General features: G+C 52.8%; 1 protein-coding gene across 3 annotated transcripts; it reads right to left on the bottom strand.

Annotated features, from left to right (window-relative positions):
• Positions 1 to 1,543: 1,543 nt before the first annotated feature.
• Positions 1,544 to 26,350, bottom strand: CLSTN3 (calsyntenin 3). Of its 3 annotated transcripts, none has more exons than XM_036909947.2 (18): positions 26,070 to 26,349; positions 23,665 to 23,787; positions 23,050 to 23,245; positions 21,601 to 21,809; positions 21,210 to 21,359; positions 20,811 to 20,996; positions 20,111 to 20,392; positions 19,300 to 19,412; positions 16,687 to 16,849; positions 16,025 to 16,081; positions 15,086 to 15,243; positions 14,816 to 14,964; positions 9,916 to 10,142; positions 9,447 to 9,617; positions 8,561 to 8,706; positions 8,203 to 8,338; positions 2,525 to 2,727; positions 1,544 to 2,326 (listed from the first exon to the last, which is right to left on the bottom strand). In XM_036909947.2, the coding sequence occupies exons 1-18, from the start codon at positions 26,128 to 26,130 to the stop codon at positions 2,186 to 2,188; spliced, it is 2,871 nt and encodes a 956-aa protein (XP_036765842.2). In that variant the 5' UTR covers positions 26,131 to 26,349; the 3' UTR covers positions 1,544 to 2,185. The 3 variants fall into 3 exon arrangements, with proteins under 3 accessions (XP_036765842.2, XP_057348294.1, XP_036765843.2); XM_057492311.1 differs by lacking the exons at positions 1,544 to 2,326; positions 2,525 to 2,727 and adding exons at positions 2,734 to 5,828; positions 6,049 to 6,103 and having other exon boundaries at positions 26,070 to 26,350; XM_036909948.2 differs by lacking the exons at positions 1,544 to 2,326; positions 2,525 to 2,727 and adding exons at positions 5,810 to 5,825; positions 6,049 to 6,103.
• Between the last annotated feature and the right edge of the window lie 927 nt (positions 26,351 to 27,277).

The raw sequence follows: 27,277 nt of genomic DNA, 5'->3' as shown, positions 1-27,277 counted from the left end.
AGCAGCTCTCCTCTCCCCTTCCACACAGAAGTCTTCTCTCAGTCTGAGAGCCACACTCACCACCTCACCACCAGCTGTCGAGCCCTGGCCATGTACCAGGCCCCATGTGAACAGATGAGGATGCAGCGAATCTGGTGGTGGAAACAGGCACCTAGCACAGCCTCGCAGGAAGCACTGTCTGGAGGCATGAACAGCAGAGCCAGAGCACAGCAGACGCCCTGGAAGAGGCAGCATTTGAACTGGGTCCTCCAATAAGTAGAAGATGACTAGGCACACCAAAGAAAATGACATGCCAGGCAGAGGGAACAGTATGTGCAAAGACATGGAGGCAAGAAAGAACAGAGTGAGTTTGGGGAAGTATTCATGGTTTGTGTGACTGAAGTCCAGGCGTGTGGGAGGGGTGGCAGGGAGCAGGCCAGGCAGTGAGGGAGGCAAGGCCTGACCCACCTGGGTTAAGAGGCCTCTCCAGGCTTCAGGACTTGACCCTGGCAGTGCTGGGCGTACAGGAGTTTCTAAAGAGGAGAGTTGGCACAACCAGAGCTGCGCTTTAAGGTCCCTCAGACCAACAGCTGGGCTGGAGTGGAGCAAGATACGGGAGGCTGGAGCAAGCGGGGGCAGGTGGGAGGCTTTTGCAACAGAACGTATATTGAAAAGGGTGTGAATGGGGGCAGCGACAGTAGGGGGAAGAAAAAGAAGACACATTGGGGAGATTTCAAGGGGTAGAGATGACAGGGTTTAGTCACCATTTGGACATGAGGTTAAGGGAGAGAGAGAAATTTAGACTGACTCCCAGGTCTTCGGTTTAGGTAACTGGGAGAAAGGTGAACAGGATAGGTGACTGACAATAAGTTGAATTCAGGCAAAATTTGAATCTGAGGCACAAAAGTGACTGAATGAAGACACCAATAGGGAGCTGGAAAAGGGTCGGGAAGGAGGTCTGGGTGGGAGATATAAACGTGGAGGCGTCACACGCCACTGGTAGTGGAGGCAGTGGAAGGGGAAGTCAGACTGGCCCAGATGGAGCACAGGGTGGGCCAGTAGGCAGCACCTCCAGCCCAGCCACAGAAAACCAGGGAGAAGGTGGCTGGTACTTGAGCCCCTCATTCTACAGAAAGGGGCTCAGACAAGGAGCCCTGGTATTTCCTGGGGTGGGGATACCATAGGAAGCACGCTCCCTGCTAACTCCACTCTTGGGAAATACCCCATCTGGTTTCTGGGGAACCTGTGTCAGAGCCCGTCCTCTCCTGTCACAGGGAGCAGGGCCGCCCACCCTCCCCGGTGGGCTGCATGTGTTCCAGGCAGACCAAGAGATGGGGAGGGGCTGACAGTGTCCCCTCAATTTTGTACACTTCTCCAGGAGGTGCTAAGGAGCCATCTGCCCCCCACTGACACCTACAGGGGCCTGGCGCTTTGGGACCCCCCACCTGAGCCTGGAATGGGCCCTGAGACCCACGAGCCTGCCGCCCACGCAGGATCAAGCAGGAGGCACAGAGTTTTTTTCTGGCTGTTTTATTCGAAAACCCTAGGGTGTGTCCCCTCCATCACCACACCCATCCCCCCGACTCCCACCCCAGGACATGACAATGCCACACACACACACACACACACACACACACAAGGCTGTGAGCTGCACACGGAACACAGGGGCTGTGCTCACGACGACATGAAAAAATATACATTATATATAATACACCCAGGCCCCCGTTCCCCTCCCATCCCCACAACCTAGCCACAACCAGGTAGTGTTGGAAGGGGCAGGGGTGGTAGGACCTCAGGCCAGGAGAGGAGGGGAAAGAGGACAGGAAGAGGAAGAACCGTGGGCAAGAAGCAGCAGGAACCCCCAGGGTGAAATGGAAAGAGGGGCGGGGGCAGTAAGAGAAGCAGGGATGGCCCAGCTGAGAAAGGCCTCCAGGGACAGGAGCAGAGGGAAGGCAGGGTGAAGGGTCCCCTCAATCCCACCCAGGCCTTGGTGAGCCTAGGAGAGACTCCCACCCCAGGGGAACAGGAGCCCTGGAGGCAGGGGGGAGGCGGGCTGGGGGTGGAGGAGGAGGTGGGCCACCGGCACATGAGATGAAAGGCTCCTCGGGGGAGCTCTCTCCCTCCTGGTCTCTCTTCTCTCATAATGTCCTCCAGGGGCGTCTCTGTCTCACCAGGGCAGAATTCTGTCTGGGGACGGGTGTAGGCCTTAGTAGCGGTGTGGGGGGTTCTCAATGATGTGCCTCTCATCGCCGCTGGGGGAGTCCGCTGCCTCGGAGTCACTACTGTCCTCGTCTTCCTGCGGGCCACCAGCAGCCCCCGCCACACAGGCCTGCCGATTCTGGTAGGACTGGACGAGGCAGGGGCAGAGAGAGGGGCTCGGGGCCTGCCCATGCCCCGCAGCCTCTCCTCTGGGGGCCTCGCTCCCTCAGTCCCCCTCTTCCCACTCTGGCGGGCCTGCCTGGAGCCCTCTGCCCAGGGCCTAGCCACTCAGCAGGGGCTGCATGGACACTCCAGCCAGATCTCCCCACTCCCCAGGGCCACTCACCTCCATGGGGTTCACAATGATGGTGAGGGCAGAGTCATCCCAGAAGAGGTCCGGGTCCTTGGGGTCACTGGGGGCCCCAGGGGGCGCACCAGCCCCTGAAACACGACGGTGAAGGGAGTGGATGCGCACGAGGCCCAGGATGACCATGAGCACCAGGAAGCCGACACACACCACAATGATGAGGGTCGCCGCGCTCGGGACCACTGCAGGGGAGGAGCGCGGTGAGAAGGGAGGCATGCAACGCGGGGAACAGGGAGGAGAGGGTGGCTCCGCGATGGCCCAGGGCCGGGGAGCACCCTGAGACGGGGGAGAGATGGGGCCCCACCTGGAGAGGCGGGACGTGGGAGGGAAGGGGGCAGAGCAGCTGCTGTTGGGGCCAAAAGGGGGCAGACAGAGGGAAGTGGGGAGGCGTGCAGAGGGAGGCAGGGGCTCCCCACCCTGCACTCAGCAGCCAGAGGGCAAGGACTGGAGTGGACTGGGCAAGGACAGGTCATCCTGCCCATTCACTGGGACCACTCAGCACCCAGTGCCTCGGAAGGAGGTGCCTGTGGGGAAAAGAGCGGCAGCCACAGGGGTTTGATGGCACCAGGGAAGAGAATGACCTCCCCTCCGTAAGAGCAGAGACAGGCCCCCAAGCCTGGGCTGGCTGCCAGGAGGAGGTGCTGGCACCCAAGGCTGGGGGCCAGTCCAAGGGGCAAGGAGCAGCCCCTTCCCATACCCACCTGGACTGAGCTCCCTCCTGCACAGTGACGCCTGCCTTCTCCTTGTGGGCTCAGGGTGTCTGGACATTCGGGGTTTCTGCCCCCAAATCTCCCCCTGAGGTACACCCACCACCCCCTCGGCCCCATCATGCCTCTGGCTCCGCTGCCACCTTTGGATACCCAGGCTCAGGAGGGCAATGGCACTGGAGGGTGTGACACACGGAAGGGCACAGGCACCCTCACACGGACCTCAGAGCTGACAGCAGCAAAGCAGAAATGCATGCCCAGGTAGGTGCCCAGGAAGAATGTGTGGCACAGAGCTGGACAAAGGTCTCCACACCCCGCACCCGAGCCAGGCCTCTGCCGCCAGGCACAACTGCCTGCACCAGCCCCCTGGTGGCCTGCTCACACAGCAGAATCAAAAGGGTGCATCTGAGGGTCTCCAGCAAGGCAGAGTAGAGCCACATGTGCAGGATCACCCAGCTCCCCGCCAGCTGGGCAGACTAGGCAACCCCCAGAAGGAGGTTGACGTAAACACCACAGACATGGGCCACAAAGACCACAGAGTAGGCAGCGATGAGCACAGCCCTGCCCGCCTCCCGACACACACAGGCAGCCCTCCTGGAAGCAGGAGGAGGCACAGCAGGAGAGCCCGCAGCCCCAGGGACAGCAGGTGGAAGGAGAGACTTCACACATGCACCACCAGGCCCAGAGCCCTCACGGGAACCTGGCCACTACACTCCACGTGGGTGGACACCCCTCCCGCCGCTTGTGTGCACAGCAGCTACCCTGACCACAGACACATCTCCTAGTCCTGCATTCACCCACAGCGTCTAAGACCCACATGTCAGAAGACAGAGCAGAGCCCAGAGAGCGCACAGCAGGGAGCCCCACACGCCTTCTGCACACCTCCTCCCCAGCAGCCAGCACATGTACGCCAAACACCGCAGGGCCAGCCAGGCATGTGGAAAATGCCCTGTGAGGCACGCACACTAGCCTCCTGCCTCCCTGAGGCCGCCCTGACGGTCTATGCCAAGCTGGTCCCCATCCGGACCTGACCCATAGCCCACTTGGGGCCATTCGCCAAGAAAAGCCAGCTCTGCCGAGCAGGGCAGACAGGCTCCCTGGGCACTGGCTCCAGGGTAGAGGTGGGCTTGGCTGGATCAATACCTCTCAACTGCCTGGGGACCGGGGAGGAGCAGAGAGAAGGACAGAACTGCCCTTTCTGCTCATCTGCAGGACATAGTCCCTCCCCAGGTCTCCGTGTCAATAGGCAAGATCCAAGAGTGGTGACCCCCCAGCACGTGGCCCCTGTGGCTAAGCCCAGGCTCTAGAAGGAATGGAGACCACCTGCACCCCCAGAGTGGAGGCCACAGCAGGTGAACTGGCTCTGGGTGCACATGGATGACAAGCCAGAATTCTGGTTTGTGCCTGATCCAGTGCATTTGACCCTCTGAGCCCCTGGCCTAGCAAAGGAAATGACAAGCTGATTGCCAGGAATAAGAAACCACTACAGGAAAGAAATGCAGACACCCTATCTGTAGGCAAGCACTATAGTTAATTTGTTAAAATGAGCCAGGAGGCCAGGGAGATGGCAGGACTTTTCAACTAGCTACAGACAAAAATGAAGAATTTAAGAAGTACAATTAACCTTTCTTGCTGCATGAGGTCTGAGCAGTTTATTCTGGCCTTGAATGACCTCCCAATTCAACAGGAAGGGGTGTTCTAGAAAATGGCCTATGTGAAAGTCCTAGTGTCCTTTGACTGTGAGGGCACTGTTGGAAGCCTGGTCCCCAGCCCTGCGTGGTGCCCCCTTTATGAAGCCTCAGGGGAAACTCCCTTCTGCTCTCAGTCCTGGGGCTTCTCTTGAAATACCAGCGGGCTCCTATCATAGGACTTTTGTAACTGTTCAAGTTTCCTTTTGCTTTGGCCACAAGGAAGCTCAGAGTCAGAATTCTGGCCCACTCCAGCAACTGCACACTATCTCACAGCGTGTATTTTATGAACTGACTGTATTCCCTGGCTTCATCTTCTTCCTTCATCATTGTGCTTTCCTGCTGCCTCCCTAATTCATTTTCTGTGTTCATCCTATTGCACTGTGGGCCTTTCTGCAAAGCCTCAGATACTTGTAGGAAAGAAACTCAATAAATGGTTGCCAAAGTTTGCTGCATACTGGAATCACCCAAAGGTCTTTAAAATTCACTGCTGCCTAGCTCCCACCCTCATTCTGATTTAACTAGTAGCAGGTGTATCCTGAGCACCAACCATTTTACAGCAGCCCAGGTGATACTGATGTGTTATCAAAATTTGAGATGACTGAATAGTGTCTTCATCAACCTGCCCTTCTCAGACCACCTTATTCTCCCTAACCATAAACACCCCTAACCAACCATCCACTCACCCCAGGTCTACATTCTCATTCTCTCTCATGCCCATCCAAAATCCCTCCTACCCTGGAAGGTCCACACTCAAACTCTACATGCACCATGCAATCTTCCCTGACTGTCCCAATCCACACTGATCTCTCTTTGCTGCTGCACTTGGGAGCTTCAGAAAAATGTCCCTCCTGTCCCTTTGCAGAGAATTTTCTCTTACGGCTTCTGCTGGGTTAGAGCAATTTGAAATTGCAAAGCCCTAATTCTGTAACACACTCATATTGCAGTTTTTAATAATGCCAAAGAAGACTGATTTCATAAGATTAGGTGTCAATAGCAAATTACAAATAGTTTGATCTCAACTTGGTAAAAAGAAAAGTAAATAGGCATACGAAAACAAACAAAAAAGCATACCAAAAAAATAGGCATAGAAAAAAACAGAACCCACCATATTAACAATGGTTTCCTCTCTGTGATGGAATCATGCCTGATTTTTCTTGCAGCTGAGAGGTGAAGGGAGAGAGTCAGAAAAGGCATATGGAATGGGTTTTAAGAAGTGGATTTCCTGATAAGCTCAGAAAATGTCAATCACCAATGCCTTCCAATGAGCTGTGAACTCTGCACCCTACTCAGGCCAAAGTAAGGGAAAAGGGGAGAGCAGGCTGCTTCTCCCAACTGGAATCTCAGAGGGAAGTTTGGTTGACCTGGACATCAGCTCAGAACAGGGGATGGGGAAGCCAGGCTTCACCCAAGAGAGATGAGGGCAGCTTTACACAGGCCAGAGCACCCCGGGCAGCCACGGGGGAGGAGGGCAGAGGGCAGCCTGCCAAGCTAGTCACTGCAGGGCAGCAGCTGCTCAGGGGAGGAAGCCCTGGGGTAGCTGGAAGGGGGACTCTACCCACTGGGACCTCATACCAGAGAAAATAAGGATTGAGGCTTTCACCAGGCCCAGCAGAAATGCCAACCCGGCTCTACCTTGAGCCTAATCTGAGTAGCAAGACCCAGGATCCAACTCATATTACAGTTTTTCATAATGCCAAAGAAGACTTACTTTGTAAGATTAGGTGTAAATACCAGGTTGCAAAACAGTTTGATCCCAACTTTGTAAAAAGAAAAAAAAACTAAGTATAGGAAAAAACTGGAACCCACGATATTAACAATGGTTACCTTTCTGTGATGGAATCATGGCTGATTTTTCTTCTTTATATTTGTAGTTTCTAGTTTTTCTACAATTAAGCCACTCTTAAATTGGAAATTTAAAAATTGTATCACTGCTGAAGGACCAGGGCCAGGGAATGAGATGTTTTGATAGGCAGCCCTCCACCTGGATGTCATACTTGGCGTATTCGCCTATTTTGTTTTAGAAAGTCTTATGGCTTTAAAGATAGCACATAATCATATGTAACAGAGCTAACTTCCTCCTTGAGGCCTAGGACCATACCTATCTTATAATTCTTTTATAATCCTAAGAGCACTAATTTATTAAGCTGTAGCTGCTTAATAAATACTTGAAATAGAAATATCATTTGACCCAGGAATTCCACTTCTAGGAATTTACCCTAAGAATGCAGCACTCCAGTTTGAAAAAGACAGATGCATCCCTATGTTTATTGCTGCACTGTTTACAATAGCCAAGATATGGAAGCAACCTAAATGTCCATCAGTAGATGAATGGATAAAGAAGATGTGGTACATATACACAATGGAATATTATGCAGCCATAAGAAAAAAACAGATCCTACCATTCGCAACAACATGGATGGAGCTAGAGGGTATTATGCTCAGTGAAATAAGCCAGGCAGAGAAAGACAAGTACCAAATGATTTCATTCATATGTGGAGTATAAGAACAAAGGAAAGCTGAAGGAACAAAACAGTAGCAGAATCACAGAACCCAGGAATGGACTAATAGTTACCAAAGGGAAAGGGACTGGGGAGGATGGGTGGGAAGGGAGGGATAAGGGTGGGGAAAAAGAAAGGGGCATTACTATTAGCATGTGTAGTGCTTGGGGGGCACGGAGGGGCTGCACAACACAGAGAAGACAGGTAGTGATTTTGCGGCATCTTGCTGCACAGATGGACAGTGACTGTGAAGGGGTATGTGGGGGGGACTTGGTGAAGGGGGAACCTAGTAAATATAATGTTCTTTCTGTAATTGTAGATTAATGATACCAAAATAAATAAATAAAAACAAAAAAAACATTGCAAATGTAACTATAATGATTAAAAATTACATTTCACAAAAAAATAATATTAAATAAATAAATACTTGTTAGCTGCACTACAGAGGATCCCTAGATCCAGGGCTATTTGATCTTGTTCCTTATGGTCCTGGTGGAGGGCACAGAACAGCAAAGGTTCCTAAACCCCACACTGACTTCACAATTCCAGGCATGAGTGCCCCCTACACAGAGGCTCACCTTCTTCATAAGGGGAAGTTAACAATCCAGGGCGATAAAGGGATTGGAACACAGCAGTCAGTGAAGTGAGGTGCCCCAGGAACAGAACCCACTGACTCCCAGGGGTCAGGATGGGGATGTCTGTGCCCAGCCCACTCCCCTGCCACCACCCAGCACTGCCTGGCCTCGCGCAGCCTTACGCACTGGAGTTGCGGTGGGAGCTGGCCAGGCTATGTCCAGCCATCTCAGGGGGTGGCTGGTGTCCTCGGTGCAGGAACTGCTGATTGCTGAGCACGTGACTGGGGTGGGCCACCCGGTTCATGCTGTGCAGGACATTGACCTGGCAGAGGGGACACTCAGTGGGTCCATGCTCTCCTCCCCAGCCCTGCTCCAGCTCTCTGAAGCCCATCTCTTAACCACTGCCCCACAGCTTCTCCCCTTCTCCACCCGCCCCCAGCACAGGAGTCCTCATGCTGCAATTTCCATTCCCACCATCCCTAGGCTCTAGTCCACTCCACCCTGGCTCCTCCTAGCTGTGCAAGGAATGAGACTCCTTGGGTACCTCCACAATGAACTCGTTGCTGGAGTAACGACCATTCATTTCTGAGCAGGAAAGCCGGAATTTCCTGGCATAGAGGGCAGCGCCCTGTCGTAGCTGATATCGAGCCTGCCTCAGGATCTCCTCATACACAGCGATGCTCTCCACCCCTGGGGGCCAGGAAGCAGCTCAGGGGAGGGGCAGAGACAAGGCCCCACTCCCACCAGCTGATACCACACAAAGCACAGAATGGTGAGGCCCGCCTCTCAGCAGTTTGTGACCTGAGTTCTCAGGAGAGAAATGCACCCCACCGCCCCCCACCTGGCCCTGCCTGACTGGGACAGAGTGACCAAGGCTCCCGTCCTTGCTTTGCCCTTTACTAGTAGCTCTGTGGCTTCTGAGAAGGGATGGAGAGAAGGAAGTAAGACACAAGGGAGATGGCAGGCAGGAGGGAAACGGAGAAGAGGGGAGAGTGCAGAAGTCCTCAGTGAGGCACCGGAAGGGAATGGAAGTAGGAGGGAACTGGTTATGCCCATCTTCACCCTCCTCCTTAGGGAGGGCCCTTCAGAGAAGAACAGGCTTCCTTTGGAAACTACCAAATCATTACCACTATTCACCAGGAGATGAGCTCTTAACTTACACAGTGGTGTGTACATGAGATTATGAGACAGAAGATGGAGAAGATGGCTAGTATCAAACAGCTGCAGGAAAGAATCATTTGGAGCTTAAACCCTGCACACGTTCTCTAGGGGCAGTCTGGAAGCAGAGAATCTTCCACGCTAGGAAGGTGCAGGATGTCCTTTGGCCACATCCCTAGGCCTGGGAAGAGGACCCTAGGGATTTCCTAGATACTTGCTCAAAGGGAGGGGTGCACACAAAAAAAGAAGACAAGATCTCAGTCTCCACTAACCAGCAATGGTGAGGTAGGCAGACGTGTTGGTGAGCTCCAGCCCCCGCTGCTGCAAGGATGCCATGTCCAAGAGCAGACTTTCCCGCTCCGGGTCAAGGTCATCGCCCACCAGAGAGATCTCACACCCATCAAGGTTGTGCACAATCTCATCCGACATGCGTGTATCTGTCACTGGACAGGAGAGTCAGGATCTGGGTCAGAGCTGAAGGGCCCACCGCATGGCTACTCCTCCTCCCCTTCCAGCCTCATCCCTGATAACAACCAGCATCAGTTTCAAGGATGCTGTTACCCAACAATTTCCTTACACCCATGGGCCATCTACTGGCTCTACTTCCTAATAGTAAGTGGTTCTAGTCAAGCAAATGCAGGATGAGGCCCCTCTCGTTTCTGGGCCCAGATTTTCTCCCTCACTCTGTTTCCAAACACGGGCCCCTGCTCTGGATGGTATCATCCCCAGGGCCATCCTTACCTGTGCCCTGCCAGCTCTCATCCTTTTTGGCCTCCACCTGGTGAGAAATGGAGCAAGTGATCTGAAGGTCAGGGAACAAAGGGATCCCCTCAGGTCCCTCGAAGTTCACAGCTGGCAGGGCAAAATGAGCAGTGCCACTCAGCAGAATCTGGGGGGCATCTGGCTGAAGAACCACCACATAGCCCTCCACTTCAGGGATGGAGACACAGGATTCTTCACTGAAGCACCTGTGAGAAGAGGGGAGAGAAGCTTGTGACCTCAACAGCCCTTCCCTTATCATCATCTGCTCTGTTGCATCCCCTCAGGCCACCACCTGTACAGCAGAGCCCCAGGTCAGGGAGTGGGAGGGGAGGAAAGGTGGACAGTGTCTCTGCACCACCACCACTGCCCCTGTAGCAAAGCTGGAGGTGAGACACCCTGCAGGAAAGGGTCAGGAACAGGTCAGGCAACCCCAGCCTTCGGGGTGATGACATCATTAATGCTCCAGGCCAAGACAGTAGAACATTTATCAAACGTTATTTGCAAACTGAACTTACAAAAATGTATATACATGCACAGTTCTTTACCCAGGAGATTTAAATTAAAAAGCATGTTCAGCACAGAGAAGACAAGTAGTGATTCTACAGCATCTTACCATGCTGATGGACAGTGACTGTGATGGGGTATGTGGGGGGACTTGGTGATGGGGGGAGCCTAGTAGACATAATGTTCTTCATGTAATTGTAGATTAATGATACCAAAATAAAAAAAAAATTTTTAAGTGTGTTCAGTACAAAATGTGGTGGATACCTGCCCATAAATATTCAAAAACAGAAGTGGGGTGGGACGGGGTGGGGCCTCTCAGAGGATGTCCTCCTCCTTAGAGAGTCTCCCATTCGTTCCCCTCAGTGTCCACTGTCGGAGGGACCTCCTTTGGTAGGTGAGCTAACCTGACAGACCATCATCCCAGGAAGCCTCACTGATGTGGGTGTCAGGACAAACTCTCCCTAGGGCACCCGGCCAGGCCAAACCAGCCAATGACACGGCCGCTCAGGAAGAACGCGCTCCCGGGATCTCGCCCTATCCCTTGCCAATCGATATTCACGAAGCCTCCCTTGCTCATGGCACTTGCTGGTTTATGCATTTGCCCAAACTATTTCATTTAACCTTATCTCAATGCTGTGGAAGAGGATGAAACCAAAACTCTTACCTGAATCAAGCATCTTGGCCATGCAAGAAACAGGTGTCAGCATCAAGACCTAAACACATTCTTCTCATTTCAAACTCACAATCTTCCCATGAAACCAGACACCATTTGGTGCCTGGGTTTGCACCAGTCAAATTTATTTATAAAGAAGTACCCCCTTGAACAAGCAGTCTTCACAAGAGAGTTGGTAATTCAGGAGCAGGGCCTAGGGTCCACATGCTTATGCTAACCAAAATGATTTTGCTGAGGACTGTTATCAGTGTACTGAGCATGCCCAGCCTGACTGCTGGAGCCCAAAGGGAGAAGGTGCAACCTCAGCAGGTATGATGAGCTCAGAGGCCCTGAAATTACCAGTGCCCACAACTTGCTGGGCTCCTGGGCCATAAGAAGCAGGGCCTAAGACAATCCACACAGTCATTCTGAGGGGCCCAGAACAAAGCCTCTAGGAAAAAAACCCAGCCGACCCTCAGAACATACATTCCAGCAGACATTCCCACTGCAATGAGCAATCCGAAGGGGACGCAAAGGGGAATAGGCGGCTAGCTCTGACCCACGGGCACTAATGATCTGGTCAAGAGATTATATATGATACACAAGCCTTAAAACAAGGGCAGACATGGTCACCATCATGTGAGTGGGACACACAAAGCCCATGACAGTTCAAAGAGAGAGAGGTTATTTCTGGCTAGCATGGGAATGGGGTGTTTAGCAAGGGAGGGTAGGAATAATCAAGAAAAGTAGCAACTGAGCTAGCCTTGAAGAAGCAGAGGACTTCACTAGGCAGAAGGCTGACCCAGAGTCCTGGCGAGGCATATACCAAAGGGAGTAAAGAAACGTGAGGCAGGAACAGCTGGAGCAGACAGGTGAGGGCTTTGAGTGCAATTTTTGTGCAGTGGGCAAGAGGAAGCCCCCAATACCTCCTTCACTGGGGAGGTGTGAGGATGAACATTCTCATTTAAGATCAACAAACTAACCTTGGAGTGGAGAGTGAACTGCAGTTAGAATACCAAAGGTAGAAATGATTTCCCTGTGGAGTGTAACAATGAAGCAAAACTGAAGGAACAAAACAGCAGCAGACTCACAGACTCCAAGAAGGGACTAGCTGTTACCAAAGGGAAGCGGGTGGAAAGGGTGGGTGGGGAGAGAGGGAGAAGAAGATTTCACAGTAGTATTAGTACACATGGTGTAGGGGGGCTCACAGGGAAGACAGTGTAGCACAGAGAAGACAAGTAGTGACTCTGTGGCATCTTAGTACACGGATGGACAGTGACTGCAGTTGGGTACGGGGGGAACTTGATAATATGGTTGAATGTAGTAACCACAATGTTTTTCATGTGAAACCTTCATAAGAGTGTGTATCAATGATACCTTAATAAAAAAAAAAGAATACTAGAGGTAGGTCACCTGGTTAGGAGCCTACAGCAACAGGCCAGGTGAGAGGTAATAATGTGGGCTGGCATCACAACAGCAGAAACGCAAAAGGAGGAGACAGATTCCAGATACCCAGCACAGAGGTGGCATCTAGGTGACCTGGCAACCAATGGGTGTGGAGGACAAGGGCAGGGAGGAATCCAGAATGACTCACAGGCTTCAAGCCTGGATGACTGCAAGGACAGAGACTCCACTGCAGAAGAAGAGAACTCAGGGGCTGGGACTGATTTGACCATTAAAGCTCATATTTCAGCTTCAGCTCTCTTGTTTGAGGTACTGGCAGAACTTCTAGAGAGAGGTTATAGGAAGCAGGTAGAAATTCAAGAGCTATGGAAAGAGGACAAAGCTAGAGAGATCTGGTGGCCATCTGTTCAGGGGTTAAAGGTATAAATACAAGGGCTTTCCAAGAAAGAGACTTTAAAAACCATTGGGAAAGTCTGTATTGACAGAATAATTGCATAAATCTGGTTTTGAAGAGACAGAGTTCCAAGAACTCAATATGCACAGGAAGTTAGAGAAGCCACTTGGACCAGGACAAGGATATGCATCTGCAAAAGCGAGGTGCCACCAGGCATCTGTCTCTCCATGTTTCTCACACACACACACACACACACACCTACCTCCACATTTTCTGCCATGACCTCAAGGAAGTATTAGGGTCACACTAACTACATAGTGGCCCTACCAATGGAGGAATGAGAGCTCTCTCTTTCTTAACCTCTTAAGAACACAAGGCCCCCTCTCGCTACTGAAGGACCAAAATCAGGTTCTCAGCACGAAAGAGGAAGCAGGATTAGATGAGCCCATCCACAAAGAGGATGTGAACTCACCCCGCTTTGGGACCCCCTCTGCAGAGCTCCACCCGCCCTCTGACGTGGCCCCTGAACATACTGAAGAGGATGGGGTAACTGCTTGTTCTCTCAGGGATTAAGCTTTCAAACCTGGTTACCAGCCATTTAATAACTAGAGTTCTCACTAGGGCAGGTTGGGCACAAACTCAGCTATGATCTGCACCCATGTACCTCATCTACCTGTGACCTTGCACTCCACACCGTGACCACACGAGGACCACACCAGGGACCCGCAGCCCGGTTCCCAAGAACCGCTGTCCCTGCCTTCTGTGGCTTTAATTGTGAAGCCTGATCACTATGTCCATCACTGACTAGGGCTCTAAGCCCACCCTTCCCAGGATAGGGACTATGAGAGATGTTTATTATCTTCATGACAGCTTACGGAAAAACTGAGGCAGAGAAGGGGAGAAGGGAAGGGTTACTCCGGATCCCTGAGTCCTGTTGTGCGATCCACCCACTAGATGGCAGTACCTCTGGAAAACTGTCCCATGAGCCATAAGGGGTGATATTGCCTTAATAGAATAAAGGCCCACATTTGCCCAATAGGCACTCTGATAGGCATTTCATCTGGATTATATCATTCAGTTCTCATAACAATTCCACTGCTTTGTAACATTTGCTTAATGCTGAAAAGCTGGTAACAGACTCTGTGTCCATAACTATTATGCTTCTATTACCTCTCAATTAATCTGTATTTTTAAACACCTAGTATACTTAAACCTTGGAGTAATGCACAATTTTTCTTTCAAAGAATTCAAAATCATTCATTTAGAATTCAATGTCATCAAACTTTCTGCGACAAGCCAGACAGTAAATATTTTCAGCTTTTGGATCACATAGTCTCTGTCCCAACTACTCAGCCCTGTCATCAAGTGGGAAAGCAGCCGTAAACAATATGCAAGTGATGGTCATGGCTGTGTTCTAATAAAACTTTATTTACAAACACAGGCAGGAGCCCAGATTTGGCCCCAGGCCATAGGTTGCCAACCCCCAGGCTTATTTGATCTTGCATTTAAGGAATCAAGATTAAAATAGGTGAAAGAACTAGAGCTATTTGTTCAAGGTTATCCAGGCAATTAGTATTGAGTCAGAATTAATGTCAGATCTCCTGGCTCCCAATCCATACCCTCTCTGTCCCACTTTACATATCAGCACAGAGGCACAGCAATTAAAGCTCCCAAATCCTAGAAGTGTAGCCTAGTGGAAAGGGTAATGAATCCATTGTTGGGAAATCTGAGTCTAGTCCACTGGTCTCTTTTAGGAACAAACATCGCTACTACGTCAATGGAGCAGGTCAGTTGTCCAATCTGGGACCCAACCTCACCATTATAAAGTGAGGGAGGTGTGCCTAGCCCTAGGTGACATCAGGGCCAAGGAGTTCTGACACCCTCTGGCTCTGCTCTGTGATTTGCCCACCCCACCCAACACTCACTTGACGGCAGTGGTGAGGCGCAGGGGCCTGACGCCAGGCGTGGCAAAGCGCAGAGTGTTCATGTAAGCCACATGCTGCAGGGCATGGTTGAAGGTCTCCACATCATCCCCCTCCAGGGTGAGCAAGGACTGCGAGGGGTTCACGTGGACCTGGGCCCCAGACACAGACACAGCTGAGAGCAGGACCAGAATGCCGGAGAGGGTGGGAACAGAGATAGAGATGGGGCAGGGAGCATGCCAGGAAGGAGAGGGCTGGAGGGCAGGGCTATACCTTCATGCCTTTACCCAGGCTCTCGAAATCCCTATAGTCCAGCCCCTCCCGACATGCATAGAGGCATTCGATGACCTCGCGGCTCTCCAGGCGGCCTGAGCGCACGCTGAAACCAGCCAGGTAGCCATGGAAGTAGTGGTGGATCAGCAAAGGGTGTCCTAGGGCAGGAACACAGGAGTGGATGGGAGGTGAGAGGAGGTAAGAGGAGAGGAGGGACAGGATGAGGAAAGGGCTTTGAGAGAATGGAAGAAAAAAAGAAAGAGCAGAAGGCTTGAGAAAGAAAATGGAAAGGAGAATGTGGACACTAAAAGAGGGAAAGAAAGGAGAGGAGAAGGGAAGTGAGGCTGGGCAAGATTGGAGATGGCAAGGAAAGGAGGAGACGGGAGACAGCATGAAGCCAGGGGGAGGCAGAGGGAGAGACGAGGAAAGCTTCCAGCAGAAGGAGAAAGGGAAGTCAGAAAGCAGGAGACACAGGACAAGGAGACTGCGGGAGGGCATCTTTACAGGGGCATGCAGGACAGGCAGGATGAGTGTGGGAGCTCCACAGAGGCCCTCGCTCCCTGCGGTGGGCCTGCCTCCTCACTACCACATCCCGCCATGAGGAAACCAGCAGGGGAGCTATGGACTTGAGGGACAGGGAGGGAGCCTGTACACAGGGAGGAGCACCCAGGGGGCCGCCAAGCTCCGTCCTGCCTTAGTTCTCCAAGGTACCCTGCCTGTCAGTAGTTCTCGGAGGCTCTGCCCCCTGGTGGCACGTGAAGCGGGGAAATAGTGAGGCTGGACACAATTTGGATTGGAAAAGGGAGCCCAGAACAGAAAGAGGAAAGCTCTGGTCTCCAGTTCTTATGCACAGAGAGGCTGGACACAATTTGGGGTGGAAAAGGGAGCCCAGAACAGAAAGAGGAAAGCTCTGGTCTCCAGCTCTTATGCGCAGAGTACCTTGTGTGGGGTCCGCACTGTTGTCTCCCGCCTTCTCCTTCTCTTTGTTCTTCTCCTCTGAGAGAAATAAAAGAAGACAGTGAGCTCAGGGTTGTGGGGACAGATTGACAGAAAGGAACAGGAGGTATTCCCTGCTTTGACCCTGCCTGTGTAGGGCTTGCAACCTCACCACCGAGTCCTAACTCTTCGTCGTGCCAGCCTCTGTTATAGCCAAACCCCAATATGTGACTGAGAAAACACAAGGACTCCAGTGAGACACAGATTCATGCATGCATGCATGTGTGTGCTCCCAGAAGGGAAGAATGAAAGAAATAGCTTAAAAGTTGGAAGACTGATGACTTTCTGAAGGGTTCCTGGCCTCCAGCAGGGAATTGGGCTGTGGAAATCATCATCACTGATGGAACAAATCAGGAACTAGCTTAAGTTACAGAGAGAGAGATTCTGGTGCTACCTGAGAAGGAAATTCCTCCAAGTCAGAGGTGATGACTAGGTGCATAGGTGAGAGGCATGGGGGGCCATGGTCTCCTCACTGAAGACCTCTGAGTTACCCTGCCCAGTTGCAGGGAGCGGCATGACATCAGGCTGCCCTTCTCCTTCACTAGTCGTACCCGGCTGAAGGATCCGACCCCAGTGTCTTCACTGAGAAGCTCAGGGAGACTTACCAGTCCAGCAGGCCCCAATCATGAGAGCAGGTTCCCTGCGGGGCGGGTGGATGAGACCATTGTCATGGATGAGGGCAGGGTCAAAAGAGATGCCATCAGCATAGAGCGTGACTGTGGGAAACTCGAGGTTCAAAGCATAGTGGTGCCATTCATCATCGCAGACCTGGGGGAGCAGGGTAAGGGCAAGAACCCCTCGTTACTCCACTCAGGGAACTAATGCAAGGCACTGCTCCTCTCACAGTCCATCAACAGGGCTTACTAGTCAACTGCCACCTTACCCAGCTCAAGGAATAACATCTTTGCCCAAAATCTACCAGGCACCAAGGACCTCAAATTCCACTCTTCAGGTAAATCTTTAAAACTACAAGCATTCCTAAGAGAAGTAACATGCTATTTCATGAGTAAATTTATTTCAAAAAATGGATGGATGGACAGATGTATGGCAGGCACTGGAACCTCTGAAGCAGTTTGTGACCCAGCAGGAACCCCTAAAACAGGCTTCTCTTTGCAGTTTATCCTAAGATCAGTCATGATGGGGGTGACGAGTGGTCAAAGGAATGAGGGGTAGAGATCTCTGTTTTGTCAACTTTCAAATGTTGGTATTCCTCAAGGTTCCACCTAGACCTTCTTCCCTTTTCTCTCTACTTGTTTTTCCCAGGGGTTATCTCATCTGTTCCAATGAGTTCAGATACTGTATTTAGGCTGCTCTACCTCTCCAGCCCAGAATTCTCCTTCAAATGCGGGCTCTCCACTTGGATGTCCATGGCCTTTTCCAATACCCTCAGTTGTCCCTGGACAGTATAGATGCTCCACTGTCCATCGCATTGCTCAAATGGATGACCCAGGAGACAACTTTGATCCTTGTCTTTCCCCTCATCCTCCACATCCACACCATCAGTGGTACTGTTGGTTCTGGGTCCTAACAGAACAGGAGCTGTGGGTTTCTGTGCGGTTCTCTCCACCTCCATCGCCACATGTTGTCAAGGCCTCGACCTCTCCCATGTGCACTGGGGCAATGGTCTTCTCTATATGCTTAAACTCATGTCTCTTCAATACATTCCTCCCTTAGTTGCCAAAGGGATCATCTTAAAATGTAAATCTGATCAGATCACACTCCTGCTTTAAATGCTTCTAAAGGCTTCCTATCCCTCCTAGAACACGGTCTAAACAAACTCCAGCTGACAAAGTCCTTTGTAGAACCTGGTCACTGCCCACCTCTCCAAACTCATAGCCAGCTTTCCCCCTTGCTCACTGAGCACCAACCTCACCAGCCCTCTTCCCATGCTTGGAACGTGCTAAATTCTCTCCTGCTTCAGGTCCTTTGCATCTACTCTTCCCTCTGCCTGGAACATGCTTCTCGCAGCTATTTCTCATCCTTGAGGATTAAGCTTCAATTTCACCTCAGTCAATCCGTCCTGGACAGTGAGTTCCCCTCTCCTTGCCTTCCCCTATTCCCGACTTCAGTCCCTTGCTTATTCTTTCAGAGCATTTACCATCATTTTTATTATTCTTTTTAGTTTTGAAATATCTATCTCCCCAGGTAAAACATAAGCTCAATGACGGCAAAGATTTTCTTCCATCTTATACTCCATTGTATCCCCAGAACCTAGCAGAATGACAGAGACTTAATTTATATTTAATAAATATTTGTTGAATAAATAAGAGCAAGTAAAAGTAGAAAGAGTAATGTATCCAATATTAGCAACATAGGGGAAAGATGAAGTAACAGCAAATGGCAGACTAATCTCTTATAAAAGAGGACCACAAAAAGCAAAAGCTTTCATAGACAGCCCTCAGTTATCCATTTTGTGGATTTTCTAGACCCTTCGATTCCCTTTCTTTCTCCTCCATTTCCTGCCTTTTTTCAGCCATCTACTTACTCGGCCACTCTGCCGGGACTTGCAAGAAAATCAGAGGGAAATAGAAACTCAAATTAGTCCCCACTGGTCCTTGTGATCAGCTTGGAGAATGAATAAAATAGGTTGCAACTGTTGGCTCAAGAGAAAATTTTACTTTTTTGTGTGTGTCCGTTTGTATTTATCCTTCATAATCACGGACAAAAGTAGTGAGAATTAACATTCTATTCTGTCTAGAAGGTCTATTACATCATTTAATCCTATAATAACCCTGGGATATAGAATTCTTTTCTTCTTCCCCACTTAATAGGTCAAGAAACTGAGATTTGGACACATCAACCACGATTTCATGGCTAATAAGTACCCTGGCAGAACTCAGATGCAATCTGTATATACCTCAGATTTACTGATGCTCTCAATCACATTTTATCTGTTTGAGAGACAGAGACATGTAGTGTTAAGGTTCTAGATGAGAAAGACATGACATAAAACAAGAGGGAAAAGATGCTTGATTGGTTGGGTTTATGTGGTAGTAATTTGTTCCCTATTTCTTTTTAATCCAGGAGTGCTTCCAGCAGGAGACAAGCTTGGGAAAAAGATATGAGAACCCAGGGACACAATGGTCGGGAATTGAAAGTGGAGCATGAAGGAGGGGCACAGGGCAACCCAGAAAATGCCAACCCTGCTCCAGGACCCGCCGTCCCTGAAGGTGAGTTACACCCACCCAGCATTCCCAGGAGCCTGGCACTGGCCTCACCTGCTCCAGCTTCCAGAGGAACTTGACCGGGCGGGCACTCTCAAGCAGCGGCCAGTAGAGGAAGGCAATTCTGCAGCCATGGACTGTCAGTGAGTAGTGAGAGAAGCCGTCCTCTGAGGGGAGAGGCCAGAGAGGGGAGTCAGACACAGCCCTGAGGCAAGAGCAGTTTCAGAGCACTAGTGGGAGAGGGCCCTGGACTGTCCTGATCCTCTTAGGCGCTCTCTCTCCTCCAGCCAGCTGAGTGGGGATGCTGGCCAGCCACTCCCACCCACATCTTCCTTAGTCCTTTGGTTAATACAGACTTCCTGAGTGACAATCCTTTCCCAGTCAAGAGAAATAAGCTCAGAAAAGTAGCAGAAATGAAAGATCAGGCCACGACTGAGCCCTCCCAAGAGGTACGTAACACTGACGCAGAGGGAAGAGGGGCGTTTGGAAAGGGAGCCAACTAGCCCTTCCTGGAGGGAGATGGGCTGGTAGGGGAAAGGAAAGAATGAGGCCCACCATTACCCAGGCTTCTCCATTGCAACGGAGGGCCTTTAATAAGAGAGATCTGAGGGATGGGAAGCAGGGGGATTGGGCAACGCCAAAGAGGATGACAGTGAGCGGCCCATGGCACTCTGAGAGGAGTACAACGCCAACCTGTTACACTGTAAGTCAATCACAGAATTTCAGGGTGTAAAGAATCTAGCACTGCATCTTACAAATGAAGAGAGAAGAAGGGTCCGTCCATAGCCACAGACTGGCCAGGAATGGAGGCAGGATAAGAAGCTGGGTTGCCCACTCCTAGACCAGTGTCCCTAGCAAGGCTTACCATTCTGAACAGTGTTGCACACAATGGTCTCCTCTTCCTTCTTGCCCTTGTTGGGAGTCACACCATGCTTCATCCAAAAGGACAGCGTAAAATGGTCACTGAGGCTGTCCTGGGGCCCAGAGCCCAGCCCAACGGTGCCACCCAGGGGCACCTGCACGGCCTGGGTGCCATTGAACCAGTAGATAAGGCTGCTGTCCTGACTGTAGTGCACCGAGAGTCCCGCCGTCCAGTTGGCACTGGGGCCAGGCATGGGCAACAGATCCACCTCCCCAGTAGCAGCACCTACAGGAGCCCCAGAAGGCACAAGCGTCAGAGCTGGGAGGCAGCAGGTGGGACGCAGGGCGGCAGGCAGAGGAAGAGGGACTAATGGGAACAGATTTCCTAACACTCATCTCACAGCCTCTTCAGGGCTTTTTAAAGACACAGAGGATGGATGTCTCTTCTAGGAAGAGCTCCCCAGTTAACTCAATTCATTCTCCAAGTCTTCTTCATTCCCTCCCATTGTTCCACAATGTATCTGGTGACTGTCTTGTGCTATGATTATGCCTATGACATACTGATTTGCTTTTTGGGTCACAAGAGCTAACTAACCACATGCCACAACCCCTGTGGGTACATACGCCTGTGCTGGGCAAAGGAAGAGGAGCAGCAGATTCTTAGGAAAGAGCCAGGTGAAGGCCTGGGGGGAGGGTATACCCACCACAGAGTTTCCGCAGTGCCCGCTCTGAGTAATTGTCACGGTCACAGCCCTTGGCCACATGGCTGGTCTGCAGCTCTATGGTGGCCTGAATATTCCAGAGAGGTTCATCGCAGGTCTCCAGGCGGATACCAGGGAACAAAGCCAAGCTCCCGGCACCAGGTGCGTATTCAATCCTTTTGTTCCAGCCTGCATGGGTGAAAGGAAGAGGGCAGTGGAAAGAGAAGAGCAAGTGGCTCCTCTGAGCCTCTCTGCTCTTGTCGTGTCCACTGACAGCCTCTGGCTCTGATGAAAATAGCCGGCCAGGGTGGACTGCTCCCGAACATCCCTTCCCCAACTCCTAGCCTAGCCGCCACGATTGTCAGAAGGGACAGAAATGGGCCACAGAGCAGAGCTCCTCACCTTGCCAGCTAGGTTTACAGGTGGGCTTCACCTGGATCTCCACCTCAGCATCATCTGCTGCCCGCTTCTTCCCACAGTCGTAGGCTGTCACTGTAAACTTGTAGAGCCTCTCGCCACTGTACTGCAGCTTCTCTGTGTTCTCAATGTTCCCTGGGATGGGTGTAGGGGAAAAGAGCAGGGGTCAGGACCATTAGTGAAAGCCTGGGGAGGCCCCGGGAGCTAATTAGGCAGCAGGAAGCTGGGAAGAAGGTGTCTGGGAAAAAGGCTCCCCATCTGGGAAGGAGTGTGTGGAGTCAGGATCTAAGGGGCAGGACTGGAGAACCCAGCCCTGGAGCACCCTGAGATATATGGGTGTACATGTGCTGAGGCAGGGGAGGCAGGGGGAGCTCACCATCATTGTCGATGAGGAAAGGGGTGTTGGGCGTGAGGATCTCATAGTAGCAGATCTGGCTGTACTGGGGGGAGCAGTCGCCGTCAATGGCTTCCACCCGCAAGATGTGGTCATACAGCTTCCCCTCTGTCACTGCAGCACGGTACAGCCTCTCCACAAACACTGGTGCAAACTCATTCACGTCGTTGACCCGCACATGCACGGTGGCCCTGCATGTATCAGAGCAGAAGGAGGCACAGGAGGAGTCAGCCAGCCTCCACACTCCAAGAGAGGTACAAGCAGGAACCCAGACCGGAATCGGAGCAGGATCTAAGGGGCAGCACGACCCCGAGCCTGAGCTGTGGGCAAGCCCATCCCACCCCCAGGGCACTAGGCATCAGAGGAGAGGGCTCTCCAGGGAGCTGCAGAGGACAGGGTGAGTGACAGAAGGGGTAAGGAACACCCCAGGGGGCACCAGCCGCTGGCTTTGATGACTTCTGTCCAGAATGCTACAGGTCGGGTGCTAAGACGAGAGTAAGACAGAGGACGTTGTGTCAGGCAGGTGATTCTTCCACAATAGTCAGATCCGATGGGGTAACCAAGGAAGAGACAGAGCAAAAGCCAAATAAAAACCAACCATGGAAGGGAAATGGCATTTGTACCAAAGCCCTGAGTCATGTGATATGAACAGCACACATGAACCAGATGCTACCTTCTGTGCACACGTGTGCAATGTGCGTGTCAGCACTGGCTTCCCCCTACTCAGGTTCCACAGGACAAGCCGAGCTGAAGCTAAGCCCTTCATGCTGAGCCCTCCCCCTAGCCCACATCCAGGAGCCAGGCAAGGGCACTGTCTCCAAATGGGAAACTGAGTCACAAGGAGCAGGGCATTTATTAGCCCAGGAATCCTGACTGACAATCTCTGTCCTGTTTCCAAACAAGAAGTCGGCTGGCAGCAGACATAGGCGTCTGGGGCCCAGCCTCCTCATGCAGTAGCCGTCTCCCACCCACCCTCCTGATCCCATTCTGCGTGTGCACAGGCCAGCAGGGAAGGTGGAATGCATCTCATCCTGCTCCTCCTCGTAAGCCTCATGTATTGAGCCCTTCCCCATGTGTCAGACACTGTGGTGCACGCATTTCCCACAAACCCTCTCCTTTCATCTTCGCATCAACCCAAAGAGGTAGGTGTCATCATTAGCCCCACTTTACAGATAAGGAAAAGCAGGTCCAGAAGGGCTAAGTAACTGCCCGAGGTCATAAGTGGCAGCACCAGGTATAGATCCCACTGAGCTCTCCTCTGTTGCTGTCACCTAGACTGAAGGCTCCTGAAGGGGGCAGGTCCCTGTCCTTAAACCCCATGAACAGAGGTGGAGGGTAGGTATTCAGTGACGGCATGGCAGAGGACACTGAGGGGCTTAAGAGGAGTGAGGGGGGCCCTGCAGCAAGGGAAGGGGGCAGGGGCTTCCTCACTTGTGGGACTTCTTGGTGTTGGCCCCATCGGGGCCCTCGCCGCAGTCGTAGGCCTGGATTGTGAAGGTGTGCTCCTTCTGGGCCTCGCAGTCCACTGGCTCCTTGGCCCGGATCAGCCCTTCTCCCGTCGTCTTGTCCAGGATCACAGCCTCAAAGGGCACCCCAGACCCATGGAGCCGGAAGCCACAGATCTCACCTGGCCAAGGTGGGTGGGGAGGAGGCTCCTGCACCATCTCCAGCCACCCCTTCCCAGCCTCAGGTTCCTCTTTCACCTTTCCCCCGAAACTCCTCTCCCTTCTCTTGTGCACAGGAAAGCAATCATCACACAGCTCCAACCCCAGCATCCCTGAGCAGCAGCCTCTCAGAGCCACTGCTGTGGCCCCTGGCAAAATCTTAAAACCTTGATGCATTAACCCCAGCCTGCCCATGTCCTTCTCTCTGGCTCCCTCTACTCCATCAAGATCCTTGAACCAACTTTTCCTTCCCCTGTGCCAAGGCCTCTGCCCCGCTTCCTCACTGCTCTCCCTCTCAGGACTTCCCCTCTCCTCCCTTTCCCACTGCCATCCCAACCTCTTTTCTCTGTCCTACCATCTCGCCGTCCCCCAACCCAATTACCTGCATAGCGCAGGGGGGCATCCTTGTCCAAAGCGAAGAGTGGTGGGTTCAGCAGGACAGTGTTGTCATTCTCCATGACGATGCCCTGGTATTCTGCCTCAATCCATGGCTTGTGCTTGTTGGCTGACCCCCCAGGAAAAGGAGAGGAGGCACCTGGGAGCTCGCCCTCCACCCCATATAGCCCCATTGACCCCTACAAACTCACACCCCAGCATCACCCTTCTCCCGACTGCAGAAGCACCTGCAGGAGGAAGGGCTGATGACAAGAAATCATCTGTTAAAGGAGTCAGAGTGGCTGTGGGAGGTCACAGCCTTCTACGGCAGGATGGACAGTTTCCATGACAACAGGACGACCACTCTCTCCCCTGGGAAACATGGTCAGAGGGTAGAGAGTGTTCTTTAGGGACTTGAAGTGCTGGAGAGTGGAGACAGGGGATTCACGGAGCAGTGGTGGGCCATCAGAAGGCCCTAGGAAAACGAAGGCATAGATTAAGGGCAGAGTTGAGATTAGGAAAAGAAGAATACCTAGAAGTTTCCTGAGATCCTGATTGTTTATCCTCTCTATCCCGCCCCCCACCCCAATTTCAATCCTGCACCCTGCATTTCTCCCAGCTAAGCCCCAACCTAAGGCCATTCTCCCAGAGTAGAGGGAAGAGGAGAAAAGAGGGGAGAAGAAATATATAGGACAGAGGGAGACAGGCCAAGAAGGGCAGAGAGGGAACAGAGGAATCGATGACAAATGACCAGCCCAGCAGAGCCAGCATCCTAAGGGATTATCCAACTGGCCTAGAAATACGCAAATCCCCTCCCTGCTTCTCACCCCCACCCCCAAGCAAACACACTCATGACCAGCACGTTTCTGTGTCCCCCACAAGGCCACCGAACCCTGCACTCCCTGAACCCCAACTTTTATACAGACTCATAGCTTGGTCCTGATTTTTGCCTACCCAACCCTCTTCCCTTCAACCACCAGCCAACCCAGGATGGATGTGGGACTCACTCAGCCTCCAGTTCTCCACTTCTTCCAGATCCAGCTCAACTCTGTTTCCTCCCCAGAACCCGTCTCCTACTAGCCTGGTGGGGGCCACGGGGAAGGTGCCGAGTGCTCCCTTCCCCTTCGACCTCACCAACTCCAGCTTCTGCTGCTTGCTCTATCTGATCCCATCATGCCACCCCCAGGCCCCCAAAGTGCATTCGCGATGGCCCATCAGCAGGACACGGAGAGAGGACAAATCATCAGAGGGAAACTGAGTCACCGAAAGGCAGTTCATGTCCAGTACATCACGGTGAGCAAGAAATCCTGATTTGCATTCTCTCCTCCAACCACACCCCAAAAAGCCTCCTGGTATTTGAATGCCTGCCCGTCTTGCAGATGACCACCATCACCCACTTCTCTGATGGCAGAGGAGAAAGCCACAAGATGGTTCTCCAGAGGCAGCACAGAAGTGGCAGGAGGCTAAGAAGCCAGGCTGAGGTCAGAGGCTGAGGTGCAGAGCACGGCCCCGGGAGAGGCTGCGGCACTGCCAGGCCAGCACTGGGCACCCCTCCACAGCTCGCCTCTGACTCCCTGACTCTCTCCTGGGCCATTTCCTCTCACTCGTTCCTGATTCCGTCTCTTCTTTGACTCACCCACCTCACCTGCTCTTCCTGATTTCCCTTTCATTCCTCTTTTTTCCTGTCTCCACCTTTACCCTCCTCCATCCCCCTTACCACCTCCCACTCCTCACCTGCCTCCCCCTCAGCTTTCCCTCTCACCACCATTTAGCACCCCCCACACCCACTGGTGCCGTTTGCTGCCTCCTTCCCTCTGCCTAAGCCCTCCGCCACCACCCCTCCCCTCACTCCCTTCCGTCCCTCTGACGGCCTCACCCAGCTGAATTTATCTGCTGTCTACCAGAGAGGGCAGCTCTGGTAACCCACAGCCCAGCTGTGTGCAGGCACAAGGGTATGGATGCAGAGGAACACGCCAAAACATACGTGCTCCGAATTGCTGAGCTGTAAGGAACAGTCTCTCCCCAGGATGGGATGGAGATGAGCCAGATGGGTCTGCCACACACCCTTAGTGCCCGCACAGCCTAGTGAAAACAGAACCACCCAGAGGTGCATATCACCCTTCAGGGGCAAGTCCTTCTGAGACCCAAGGTATCTGCAGCAGGGAAATTTGGGGAGGGGGAGACAGAGACCCCAGGACGGGAATGGGGACCAGAGAAGAGCAAGTGCAGCACATGGGTAGAAATGGACCAGGGAGGAGGATGTGGTGGAGAAGAGACGAGGGCAGGTCTGAGCAAACCGGTGGCTAGAGGAGAACGGACACCTGTCATGTGCCGGAGAGACTGCCCACCCCTACCCCACAGGGTTCTGCCTGACGCCCCTCTTCCAGTGCCCCCACCCCGCAGACTACTCACCTTTGTTACAGGAGCTAGAGGGGATCAAGGCCAGCAAGAGGGTCACCAGCAGGAGGGTCATGGTGAGGGGCGGGCAGGGCAGGGCAGGGCAGGGGATGGCTGTCCCCTGAGAGCCCCAAGCCCACTTACTCCACCTTGGGGGGCGGATGCAGGGGCTCTCCCAGGAGGGAAGGAGACAACAGGCGGCAGGGCAGACTAGTCCATAGGGCAGACCGGGCAGACCCTGACCTGGGGGACCGGAGTGGGGACTTGCAGGAGCGGCCTCGTCGGCTCCGGAGCCCGGCGTCCTCAGGCTCTCTCCCCTCCCCACCCCGTCCCCGCTACTGCAGGATGACGTCAGCACAGCCTGGCGGACGGACGGGGCCGGTGGCCAATGGGGGGCCCGGCGCGGCCAGGTGCTGCAGGGGGGCAGGGAGCCAATCGGACCGGGGAGCAGGGGCGGGAGAACGTGTGAGGGCCTTTTCCCCTGACTGCAATTCGGAGGAGCAAGGGAATTGCGGGGGCTGGAGAGGAAGCAGGGGTGGGAAATAAGAGGAACCTTGGCAGGATGGAAAAGCTAGAAGCCCGGGGGTGGGGAAAGGCTACGTCAACTGAGCCCCAAGGCGGGGGAGCCAAGGAAGAGCGGTATTCGTGTCACACACAACACCCCCCAACGCCCTCCCCACTCCCGCCGCCCCCACCAACTCTGAGCGAACCTCCGTTCCGGCCCGTTCCATCAGCACGTCCCTGCTGCGTTCCTCCTGGGGACCCTGAAGTAAAACCCAGAGCCTGAACCTGAAATCCTGCATTTCAGTTCCCAGCCCTGGGTCTGGAGGACAGCACGGAGTGATCAGCAGAGGGTGGAAAAGGTTCTGGGGATGAAGGAAGGGTGAAATACTTGTGAACCACCCTCTCCCCAACGCACACCTCTCCCCATGTCTCTACAGCTCACCACCAGGTGGGAGTTTTCCCACTGCCTGCCCTCCCTGCCTCTCTCTCCCCGAATTTCCCACCTTAAACCATGATGAAGCAACCCAGTTGATTCTGAAGCTGGAGAAGTAGGTTGGTTTGGGGGCTGCGGCTGGAGGTGGGCACACAGTAACTTAGGCAGCCCACCACCACCTCGAGAATGCATCTGGTAAGCACGGGCTGTCACAAGGCTGGGACTAGGGGTGATGCTATCAGTGACCTCGTGGGGGGGTGGGGGGGAAACCCTGGGGTCCCAAGCT

The sequence above is a fragment of the Manis pentadactyla genome, chromosome 14 (assembly GCF_030020395.1).
Source record: "Manis pentadactyla isolate mManPen7 chromosome 14, mManPen7.hap1, whole genome shotgun sequence".
In the NCBI taxonomy this organism is placed as follows: Eukaryota; Metazoa; Chordata; class Mammalia; order Pholidota; family Manidae; genus Manis; species Manis pentadactyla.
The sequence above is the reverse complement of the archived record's forward strand: the minus strand, read 5'-3'. Positions and strand labels throughout refer to the sequence as shown.

Bases quoted from the DNA above. Each gene is read 5' to 3' on its own strand.
- CLSTN3 (XM_036909947.2), bottom strand. From the start codon at position 26,130: ATGACCCTCCTGCTGGTGACCCTCTTGCTGGCCTTGATCCCCTCTAGC. The intron at 14,965-15,085 runs GTATAGCCCTGC...TCTGGGGCCCAG, and splicing joins GCCTGGGTAAAGGCATGAAG to GTCCACGTGAACCCCTCGCA. The intron at 2,327-2,524 runs GTGAGTGGCCCT...TGCCTCGTCCAG, and splicing joins TCATTGTGAACCCCATGGAG to TCCTACCAGAATCGGCAGGC.